This window comes from Nerophis ophidion, linkage group LG08 (assembly GCF_033978795.1).
Source record: "Nerophis ophidion isolate RoL-2023_Sa linkage group LG08, RoL_Noph_v1.0, whole genome shotgun sequence".
NCBI lineage: Eukaryota > Metazoa > Chordata > Actinopteri > Syngnathiformes > Syngnathidae > Nerophis > Nerophis ophidion.
In genome coordinates, this window is record NC_084618.1 from 5,407,996 (window position 1) to 5,420,167 (window position 12,172).

The 12,172-nt window shown below is 38.6% G+C and overlaps 2 protein-coding genes across 5 annotated transcripts in view; both read right to left on the bottom strand.

Moving 5' to 3' along the window:
* entpd1 (ectonucleoside triphosphate diphosphohydrolase 1) overlaps nt 1-7,306 on the bottom strand; it is a 104,355-nt gene extending 97,049 nt beyond the window's left edge. The window contains exons 1-3 of one of the 3 annotated variants that reach the window (XM_061907536.1): nt 6,822-7,306; nt 5,726-5,961; nt 4,950-5,002 (exon numbers count right to left, since the gene is read on the bottom strand). In XM_061907536.1, coding sequence (XP_061763520.1) covers nt 4,950-4,973 — 24 coding nt within the window. In that variant the 5' untranslated portion in view covers nt 4,974-5,002; nt 5,726-5,961; nt 6,822-7,306. Of the gene's footprint in view, nt 1-4,949; nt 5,003-5,725; nt 5,962-6,821 lie in introns of those variants that run through there. The other 2 variants (XM_061907537.1, XM_061907541.1) reach the window with 2 other exon arrangements.
* Nucleotides 7,307-9,376: 2,070 nt separating this feature from the next.
* Nucleotides 9,377-12,172, bottom strand: part of LOC133557233 (receptor-type tyrosine-protein phosphatase epsilon-like) — a 275,984-nt gene continuing 273,188 nt past the window's right edge. For both annotated transcript variants that reach the window (XM_061907545.1, XM_061907546.1), the window contains one exon: nt 9,377-10,331. In XM_061907545.1, coding sequence (XP_061763529.1) covers nt 10,257-10,331 — 75 coding nt within the window. In that variant the 3' untranslated portion in view covers nt 9,377-10,256. The remainder of the gene's footprint in view (nt 10,332-12,172) is intronic.

The window sequence follows — 12,172 nt, forward strand, 5'->3', positions numbered from 1 at the left end:
GCCCAAAAAAAGTCTGCGGGCTATAGAGCATTTTCCGTTCGGGCTCCAGTACTCTGGAATACCCTCCCGGTAACAGTTCGCGATGCCACCTCAGTAGAAGCATTTAAGTCTCACCTTAAAACTCATTTGTATACTCTAGCCTTTAAATAGACTCCCTTTTTAGACCAGTTGATCTGCCGTTTCTTTTCTTTTTCTTCTATGTCCCACTCTCCCGTGTGGAGGGGGTCCGGTCCGATCCGGTGGCCATGTACTGCTCGCCTGTGTATCGGCTGGGGACATCTCTGCGCTGCTGGTCCGCCTACGCTTGGGATGGTTTCCTGCTGGCTCCGTTGTGAACGGGACTCTCGCTGCTGTGTCTTGGATCCTCTTTGGACTGGACTCCCGCGACTGTGTTGTATCCATTGTGGATTGAACTTTCACAGTATCATGTTAGACCCGCTCGACATCCATTGCTTTCCTCCTCTCTAAGGTTCTCATAGTCATCATTGTCACCGACGTCCCACTGGGTCATTATTGTCACCAATGTCCCACTGGGTGTGAGTTTTCCTTGCCCTTATGTGGGCCTACCGAGGATGTCGTGGTGGTTTGTGCAGCCCTTTGAGACACTAGTGATTTAGGGCTATATAAGTAAACATTGATTGATTGATTGATATATATATATATATATATATATATATGAAATACTTGACTTGGTGAATTCTAGCTGTAAATATACTCCTCCCCTCTTAACCACGCCCCCACCCCCCACCTACTGAAATCGGAGGTCTTAAGGTTGGCAAGTATGCACATAAGAGATACGTGTAGACGGCCAGAAAACACCACCAAAACTTTAGATGTTCCATTTAAAATAAAGAACATTACACAAAGCACTCAAAAGTATGACAAAATGTTTTAGTAAGACTTTGAAGCCGCACCGCTTGATGGATTGTCGGCCCATTACGGCTGCCGTAGTCAGAGGTATAAGTATCACTATGGTGTGTGTATAAGGACCGCAAAATGGTGCCCATTAGCAGACATATCTGGCGTTTTGTTTCGCAATATTATGCAAAACCAACTTTTTTTACCTTCTGGTACCCGCTGATCTGCATTTGGGATCTGCATAAGTCCTAAAAATTTGCGAAAGTCTGCCTTTGTAGTCCGTATCGACACCGTAGTCGATATTTAAGTTAGTCTTTGCTGTCGTCCACCATTCTGTTTTTGTTTACTTTCTAGCCAGTTCATTTTTAGTTTTGCTCTGCATAGCCTTCCCTAAGCTTTAAAGGCCTACTGAAAGCCACTACTACCGACCACACAGACTGATAGTTTATATATCAATGATGAAATATTAACATTGCAACACATGCCAATACGGCCTTTTTAGTTTACTAAATTGCAATTTTGAATTTCGCGTGAAGTATCCTGTTAAAAACGTCGCGGTATGACGACGCGTGCGCGTGACGTCACGGATTGTAGCGGACATTTTGATGCAGCACCGATCACAGCTGTAAGTCGTCTGCTTTAATCGCATAATTACACAGTATTCTGGACAACTGTGTTGCTGAATCTTTTGCAATTTGTTCAAGTAATAATGGAGATATCAAAGAAGAAAGATGTAGGTGGGAAGCGGTGTATTGCGGCCGCCTTTAGCAACACAAACACAGCCAGTGTTTCCTTGTTTCCATTCCTGAAAGTTGACGGTGAAGCATTACTATGGAACAGAGCGGTCAAGCGAACATGGTTCCCTACCACATGTCAAACGGCAGGTTTCGGTGATAAAATGGTGGTAATAGGTCGGCTCTTACCGTAGACATGAGCGGATAGCTTGCGTCGTTCCTCCTGCAGCTGCGGACTCTCTTGCCTCCTCCCACTGGCCGCCCCCGACCGTCGGATGCTTACACCGTGGAGGAGGGGGGAAAAAAAATCTCAGCCCGGCTGCCTTGCCTCGTCGAGAAACGTGGCTTCCCTCGGAGACACTGGCGGTCACCACACCCGTGGCCGCACCACCTCCGACTTTCAGGTACGACCATATAATCTCACTAAAACACTAGTAACACAAAGAGCAGATAAGGGATTTTCCAGAATTATCCGAGTAAATGTGTCTAATAACATCTGAATCGCTCCCACTGCCCTCGCCTTTTTTTTTCCTAGTCCTTCACTCTCACTTTCCTCATCCACAAATCTTTCATCCTCGCTCAAATTAATGGGGAAATCGTCGGTTTCTCGGTCTGAATTGCTCTCGCTGCAGGTGGCCATGATTGTAAACAATGTGAGGATGTGAGGAGCCCTACAATCCGTGACGTCACGCGCACATCGTCTGCTACTTCCGGTACAGGAAAGGCTTTTTTTATTAGCGACCAAAAGTTGCGAACTTTATCGTGGATGTTCTCTACTAAATCCTTTCAGCAAAAATATGGCAATATCGCGAAATGATAAAGTATGACACATAGAATGGACCTGCTATCCCCGTTTAAATAAGAAAATCTCATTTCAGTAGGCCTTTTCTTAGGGGCACTCACCTTTTGTTTATTTTTGGTTTAAGCATTAGACACCTTTTTTACCCGCACACTGCCTCCCGCTGATTCCGACATCTACAAAGCAATTACCTAGCTGCTGCCACCTAGTGATATGGAAGAGTATTACACGGTCACTCTGCCCAGCTCTAGACAGCACCGACACTCAACAACAACACATTATTTCAGACTATAATTACTGGTTTGCAAAAAACATTTTTAACCCAAATAGGTGAAATTAGATCATCTCTCACAGTACACCGGACTGTGTTAGAAAAACACTTATGTAGACCACAATTTTCAATTTAGAAAAATTTTTAAATATAATGACCCCTTTAATGCGCTTTATAATCCAGTGCGCCTTTTGTTTGAAAATAGACCCGCTATTTTAATAATAATGGAGACATCAAAGAAGAAAGATGATCCGGAAAATAAGGTACTTGTGTGACATATTCAACCTGCTCAATGAACTGGATGCGTCACTTCAGGGGAAAGTAGTTTCAAGTTGGCTGATAAAGTAGCAACATTTAAGACCGAACTTGATTTGTGGGCACGGCGTGTGAACAGATGGTCCATTTGGCACGTTTCAAACACTGGTGGGGATTTTGGAAGAGACTGAGCAGCAGCCTCTTCATTCTCCCGGCCGGTGCACGGCCACCTGTCTTTGCTTTTAAAAGACTACTTTCCCACAACAGAAGACCCACGAGCTGCCAAGGAATGGACCCGTGACCCATTTGTCAACAAACCGGGTGAATCCGGCATGTCTATGCAAGAAGAAGAAGATCAACTGCCGGAGATTGCAAATGACAGAGGTCTTAAAAGAATGCTTGAGACTAGGGCTGAGCGATATATCGAATATACTCCATATATCGCGGGTTTGTCTCTGTGCGATATAGAAAATGACTACCGTATTTCCTTGAATTGCCGCCGGGTATATAGTATGCGCCTGCCTAGAATTACTGCCGGCTCAAACTCGTTTCGCAAAATTATTAGCGCATGCTTAGCATTACCTCCGGCTCAGGATTAACGCCGGGTCAAGCTCGTTTCGCAAACTATTATTTTTATTAGCGCATGTCTAGAATTTCCACCGGGTCAAACTCGTCACGTCACGAGTGACACTTCACCTGTTATCATTTTCAAAATGGAGGAGGCTGAGTTCAATCATTTGAAATCTCATAAAGGAAAGAAGATTAAGAGATATTCAGTAGGATTTGAGTTCCAAGCTATTGAATATGCTAAAAAGAACAGTAAGCAGCTATGTTTTATTAATATACCGTAGCTGCGTGTGTCAAATATAAATGATAAATAAATAAATGGGTTGTACTTGTATAGCGCTTTTCTACCTTCAAGGTACTCAAAGCGCTTTGACACTACTTCCACATTTACACACACATTCACACACTGATGGAGGGAGCTGCCATGCAAGGCGTCAACCAGCACCCATCAGGAGCAAGGGTGAAGTGTCTTGCTCAGGACACAACGGACGTGACGAAGTTGGTACTAGGTGGGGATTGAACCAGGGACCCTCGGGTTGCGCACGATCACTCTACCACTGCGCCACGCCGTCCCTAAATATGAGTCATTAAATGACTCCCGCCTCCTGGTGGTAGAGGACGCTAGTGATCCTTCTTGCGACAACTTGGCTGCAGAAGAAGTGACAACAAGCAGCAAGAGTGAGCAGCGATCCTTTATTTTTTCCTCTCGCTTGCACTTTTAACATGGAGGATTACATATCTAAAATAAAACTGTTTTCTAAACTGGACTTTCAATCAAAGCAGGAGGCTTCCATCGAGACGGAGAGACTTTTAAAACTGAAGAAAGATAAGGAAGACTTCTCTAAACAAGTTATCGATGCTTTCGAACAGAAGGAGCCGCGCATGGACTCGGAAAGCTGGCGTGCACAAGTGATGTGCACGCCAGCTTTCTGAGGGATCGCTTGTGCACGCCAGTTTTCCGAGACTCTGTATTTACTTAGCGCAGGCAGCATGAAGCAGGGCTTTTATTGTGAAGATAGGAAATGTGCAGTCGGCCTTTAGAGTTTTGACGGAAGGGACGGCGCGAGAGTCTGTTGAAATAAAAAGTGTTTCTGGCCTTCCTCTCGGTCATATTTTCATAATAATGATCTTGCAGCAGCCAGCGTCATCTCACAAGACCCTCCGGTACCGTGAATGTCATTTAAGTGACGTCTTGGTGAAGATTGATGATCACTCATTTATAGGTCTATTTTTTTTAAAAGCCTGGCTGGAGATCGACTGACACACCCCCCGCGGTCGACTGGTAGCTCGCGATCGACGTAATGGGCACCCCTGCGCTAAAGCATACGGACTATTTTTTGCGGCGCATTGATAGCAGTGAGCTCCTGCTAACTTACACTACTAATATTGACACACTTTAAACTTCTATTTTGTCTCAAACTTGCTTAAAGTAAATGAAGTAAATTATAAATCATGCATGTCTCACCTGGTAGTAGACAAAAGTGGCCATGGAGCGACTGGCTGGTCGACTTTCACATCCTGGAGGCGGCGAAAAAGACACTTTTAATGCAGGAACTTTTTTTTTTTAACCCTTCGTGAGGATTGTGTTTAAATCTTCATCCCAACAGAATTATGTCGGCGTCCCAGCAAGAGTTAAACTATTAGTGTTTTTTTCTTTTCATTATTGTTTAGAATGGTTACTTTGTATGTTTAGCACATACATTGTTTTATTATGGTCTAAAATGGTCTTAAAGGCCTACTGAAAGCCACTACTACCGACCACGCAGTCTGATAGTTTATACATCAATGATGAAATATTAACATTGCAACACATGCCAAGACGGCCTTTTTAATTGACTAGATTGCAATTTTAAATTTTGCGCGGACATATCATGCTAAAATATCGCGGTATGATGACGCGTGCGCATGACGTCACGCATTGTAGGGGACATTTTGGTCCAGCACCGTTCCCAGCTATAAGTCCTGTCTTTTCATCGCATAATTCCACATTATTATGGACACCTGTGTTGCTTAATCTTTTGCAATTTGTTCAATTAATAATGGAGACGTCAAAGAAGAAAGCTGTAGGTGGGAAGCGGTGTATTAGCAATACAAACACAGCCGGTGTTTCCTTGTTTACATTCCCGAAAGGTGACGGTGAAGCTTTACTATGGAACAGAGCGGTCAAGCGAACATGGTTCCCTACTACATGTCAACCGGCAGAATTCGGTAAGAAAATGGTGGTAATAAGTCGGCTCTTACTGTAGACATGAGCTTGCGTCGTTCCTCCTGCACTTGTCAAAGAGGCAGCTGCGACTCTCTTGCCTCCTCCCACCAGCTGTCCCCGACCGTCGGATGCTTCCACCGTTGTTGGAGGGGGGAAAAAAAATAAAAATCTCAGCCTGGCCCGACCGGCTTCCCTCGGAGACACTGGCGGTCACCACACCCCTCCCACTTTCAGGCTGTACAGGTACGACCATATAACCTCACTAAAACACCTGTAACACAATAAGCAGATAAGGGATTTTTCAGATATCCATCCATCCATTTTCTACCGCTTATTCCCTTTCGGGGTCGCGGGGGGCGCTGGCGCCTATCTCAGCTACAATCGGGCGGAAGGCAGGGTACACCCTGGACAAGTCGCCACCTCATCGCAGGGCCAACACAGATAGACAGACAACATTCACACACTAGGGCCAATTTAGTGTTGCCAATCAACCTATCCCCAGGTGCATGTCTTTGGAAGTGGGAGGAAGCCGGAGTACCCGGAGGGAACCCACGCATTCACGGGGAGAACATGCAAACTCCACACAGAGAGATCCCGAGCCTGGATTTGAACCCAGGACTGCAGGAACTTCGTATTGTGAGGCAGACGCACTAACCCCTCTGCCAATTATCCTAGTAAATGTGTCTAATAACATCTGAATCGCTCCCACTGCCCGAGTCTTTTTTTTTTACTAGTCCTTCCTCATCCGCAAATCTTTCATCCTCGCTCAAATTAATGGGGAAATCGTCGCTTTCTCGATCCGAATCGCTCTAGCTGCTGGTGGCCATGATTGTAAACAATGTGATGACGTGAGGAGCTCCACAACCCGTGACGTCACGCGCACATCGTCTGCTACTTCCGGTACAGGCAAGGCTTTTTTATTAGCGACCAAAAGTCGCAAACTTTATGGTCGATGTTCTCTACTAAATCCTTTCAGCAAAAATATGGCAATATCGGGAAATGATCAAGTATGACACATAGAATGGAGCTGCTATCCCCGTTTGAATAAGAACATCTCATTTCAGTAGGCTTTTAAACTTCTACTTTGTCTCAAACTTGCTTAAAGTAAATTATAAATCATGCATGTCTCACCTGGTAGTAGACAAAAGTGGCCATGGAGCGACTGGCTGGTCGACTTTCACATCCTGGAGGCGGCGAAAAAGACACTTTTAATGCAGGAACTTTTTTTTTTTTTTTTTTAACCCTTCGTGAGGATAAATCTTCGTCCCAACAGAATTATGTCGGCGTCCCAGCAAGAGTTAAACTATTAGTGTTTTTTTATTTTTCATTATTGTTTCGAATAGTTAGTTTGTATGTTTAGCACAAACATTGTTTTATTATAATCTAAAATGGCTACTCTGTTTGTTTAGCACTTAGCAATGCTGCTAATGCTACAGTGTTTCAGTTCATCTACGTCCTTCAGCACTCGGCTTTACTAAAACTTATTGTTTTCGTCTGTGTGTTCGGGCTGAAAAAAATATAAAATTCTGGAGCATAATTTGTCACAAAGTAATCGTTGCTGGCTCTCACAAAGTCTGCGTGTTTAGCATCGATGTCGATTGAAAAAGGCGTCTGCGGCTCCTTGAGTGACGTCACGCGATCACGTGACTGCTTCCTTATTAAAATGGCTCGGGAATCTCCGTCAGGTTGATATTATTTTTGATCGTATCTATTTATTCACAAATATTTGAAAGTATGTTGGTGTTATAAATTAGATGCATATTATATATTCAATATAGTCGTAACTATATTGTTTTTTTTGTTTTTTAATTGCACTGATCTTAAATCTTACACGCTCAAAAGAAGACCTCTTAACAGTTATTGCAAGATCAAAAAAGTGATAAATGAGATGTCCAAAACCATTATTTATCACATTTTAATACAAATATTCTGTTTTATCCTGTTAATGTTAGTCTTTTTTATGTATGTTTTTTTGTTCATCATCAACTTAAACCAAACATTTTATGAAATAGAAATTTGCCAGAAAAGTGTGTGCGTTTTATCAATTAAAAAAGGCAGTTTTTTTTTTAATTCAATGTAAATAAAAATTCAGTGCAGGAATATTCGTTGCTTCCAAACTCAAGAGCCACTTCCGGTAAACTAAGAATGAAGCAATCAATGGTGTCCCAGAAGCAGCCAATCAGGAGCCAAGTTTGCCGTCACGTGCTTAAATTCGGGGCGACAATAAAAAGCCTTCATGGTAAAGACATGAACTCACCGATCGGAGCAATTTTACTGGCTCTACACTAATAAACACTGCCCTCTGGCGGTGAAATGCGTCAAAGACACGTAAAGAAGCGCCTGTGGATACATGTTTGTCAAATAAAAGCATAGACAATTACTAATAAATTACACATTAAATAATAAATCAAACTGAGTTTTGACCCTGATCCTATTGGATTAAATTGTACCTTTTTAAATTGTATCTAAATTCATATCTTGTTAATGTCAGCAGTTTTTAAATGAGTTTATAATTAAATAAACCTGATATGGATTGAAATTATACCATATACATTCTGTATATATATATATATATGTACACATATGTATATATATACATATGTGAATGTATATGTTTTCGTATATATATTTGTATATGTAGATATATACATACATACATCAATCAATCAATCAATGTTTACTTATATAGCCCTAAATCACTAGTGTCTCAAAGGGCTGAAATATATACATATATATATATAAAATATATAAAATATATATATATATATATAAAATATATACATATATATACATTATATACATATATATACATATATATGTATGTATATATTTGTGTCTATATATGTATATATATTTTTTTTAATGTATATTATAAATATATATTATATATATACATATGTATATATATGTGTATGTACATATGTATATATATATATATATGTTTACATATATGTATATTTTTTTTAATGTATATTATAAATACATATATATTATATATACACACACTCTATGTGTATATATATGTATGTATGTGTAGTAATTTGATTTTGTATATGTATGTGTATATATATATTATGTAAAATATAAACATTATATATATATATATACATATTATTTATATAATATACACACACACACACACTCATCTATACACATATACTCTAGGCGTACATACATATATACTGCATATGCGCACACACACACACACACACACACACACACACACACACACACACACACACACACACACACACACACATATATATATATATAACAGCAAATAATTACTGGAAAAAACAGGCACGGTTCATTATCACTATTTTCTGTTTAATTTATTGCAATTATTACTAGTGTTATGCTCTCAATGTTATGTTTTATCAATGCATTATATATATATATATAATTTTTTTACATACATTTTATGTTTCATACGACTTTTTAGATGGCGTTAATTTGAGTTATTCTGCAGGTGGGGTTTTTCCTCTATCCTCATTGCCATGTTTTGTTATTGTCAATAGCGCTGTGTGTGTGTGTTTTTTCTTCTCCTTTTCCTGTAAAGCACTTTGTGTTCGTTGCCACTTGCCTGTGCAGGAAAAGCGTTGCATAAATAACATTTGATGGACTGACTCGCACATATACAACAACAAAAACAAACACGTAAATAAATCCCATTTCTCCAAGCAGAATTCCATGAAATAATTCACAAAGTTTGGTTTAATGTGGAGGGCAAGTTAATTTACACGTAGAAGCTTTACAATAAGACACCTTAAAAAAGTCACTTCCAAAAAATGCTTTTTGCGTTCCACTTAAAACCAAGCCTGTGCGTGTCGCCTGGGAGCACGCTTACTGCATTTTAAATTCTTTTTTCTTAATTAAAACTTCATTTAAAAAAGTGGGTACTAATGGCACACATTTAAAGATAAATACCCTCGACGGTTGGAAGGGTTTTTTTTGTCGGTAAAAGGCTGATTTCTTTATGTGCTTTTTTCATTGTGCAGTGGCTCGAGCAAAAAGTCGGCGCCCGTAATGGCCATTTTACACTTTTTTTTGTGAGCTACGTTGAATGGAACGTGTCCCACATCACTGGAAGAGTAGACAAATACATTGGAATTATCATCGATTATTTCAAAGAAAACACATCCTTGCTGTGTTGCAACCCTCCACTCGTGTGGAATGTCACTTTCCATACATAAATACATACATGTACAACCTCTTAACATTTTTACAAGGACACGAAAAGTACAATATCATACAGAAACTAAACAGAAAAAAAAAAAAGACAAATAATCATCATACATACTGCAAAATATAAATTACCAATTTTTTTTCATGTACAATTGAGGGAAAACACATTTTGTATGTATGTATATATATATATATATATATATATAGTTGTATTTATATTTATATATAATACAGCCTAGATGGAGGTTTAGTTCATGTTAAGACAAGTGCGTAGCAAAAAATAGATAATTTTGAAAAGGAACATACATACACACACAAAAAACAACAAAAAAAAAACCTCAACAACAACAAAAAGACAACATTTATAAGGCAAACCTATGCTCATTTAAAGTTGGCATAGTCGGAGAAAATGTCCACATAGTCTTGTACCACCCTGTAGCAGAAGTCGTACTGCTCCTGTGGGGACACAAATAAAATAAACATTTATCGCACTTTAGGGCCATATTATAAAAATATAAATAAATATATAATAATATTTAATTTAATGATGTGTCGTTCAAAATGTATGTTAGCTTAGCCGGATAGCTACGGGTGTTGTTGGAATAGTAGGCGGGGCCAGCTGCTGTGGGAGGAGTCTGTGGAGTGGTTCAACAATGGCTTCAGAGGAACTTGACACAAAATATGTTTTTGTTATAATAGGCGCGATTTGGCCTTCAAAATAAAAGCAACAGAGGGCGCTGGGAGACATAAACTTTAGGACATTTTAGCAGAAAACCCTAAAGAAAGAAAAATTACAATGGCCAAAAAAAAAGAGAAAATGGATTGATATTGAAAAAAAATAATCAAATAAAAAATATATTTAAAAATATATATATAGAGTAAATAAAGATGTATAATACGCTAAAATAATGCAATATTCGTTAACACTTTTGGCCACATTAAATATCAACATGATGTCCGTAATCCACACCAACACATTTGCAACATATGTGTGCCATTTCCATAAGTGGGCGGGGTCAGCAGTTGTGGGAGGGGCTTCAGGCTTTGTTTAAGGGTCATTGGAGATGAATGTTTCTATTATTTTCCATTTCGGCACATAGTCTACTGCGAAATGGTCGGTTTTCCCCCTAACTGGCTGTTAAAAAAATAAAGCAAAAGGGGTCACTAAGGGACCTGAAGGCCATTCGAGCACTGCCTCAAGTGAATTATAAGTGAATTATATTTATATAGCGCTTTTCTCAAGTGACTCAAAGCGCTTTACAAAGTGAAACCCAATATCTAAGTTACATTTAAAGCAGTGTGGGTGGCACTGGGAGCAGGTGGGTAAAGTGTCTTGCCCAAGGACACAACGGCAGTGACTAGGATGGCACAAGCGGGAATCGAACCTGCAACCCTCAAGTTGCTGGCACGGCCGCTCTACCAACCGAGCTATGCCGACTCAAGAAGGTCGCTTTCAGGCAAAAAAAAAAAATGGACTGATATTGAAAAAAAAGACATCCTTAATAATACATACTGTAAAAAAATGTTATAAAATTCACAAAAAAATAATGTAATGTAATACAATTTTAAAACAACAAAAACATTGTCTTATGCAAAAAATCCTGTCAAAACAAGACAAAAAAAATCAAAACTAAGAATTACATAAAAAAAATAAAATAAAAAGTATATGAAATTAATTAAGTAATTAATACCATGTACTGTATATACATATATACACACACACATACGTATATATGTTTGTACTGTATATATATATATATATGTACATTTATACATATATATGTGTATATATATACATATATATGTGTATATACATATGTGTGTATATATATGTATATATCTGTATGTGTGTGTATATATATATATATGTATGTATATACATATGTGTGTGTGTATATATATATGTATATACATATATATGTATGTATATATGTATATATCTGTATGTATATATGTAAATACATGTGTGTGTATGTATACACATATATGTGTGTACATATATATATATATGTATTTTGTATATGTACATATTTGTATGTATATATGTACGTATATGTATATTTATGTAATATGTGTGTATATATATGTATATATCTGTATGTGTATATATATATATATATATATGTATGTATATACATGTGTGTGTATATATATATGTATATACATATATATGTATGTATATATGTATATATCTGTATTTACACATGTAAATACATGTGTGTATATATATACACATATATGTGTGTATATATATATATATGTATTTTGTATATGTACCTATGTATATATGTGTATGT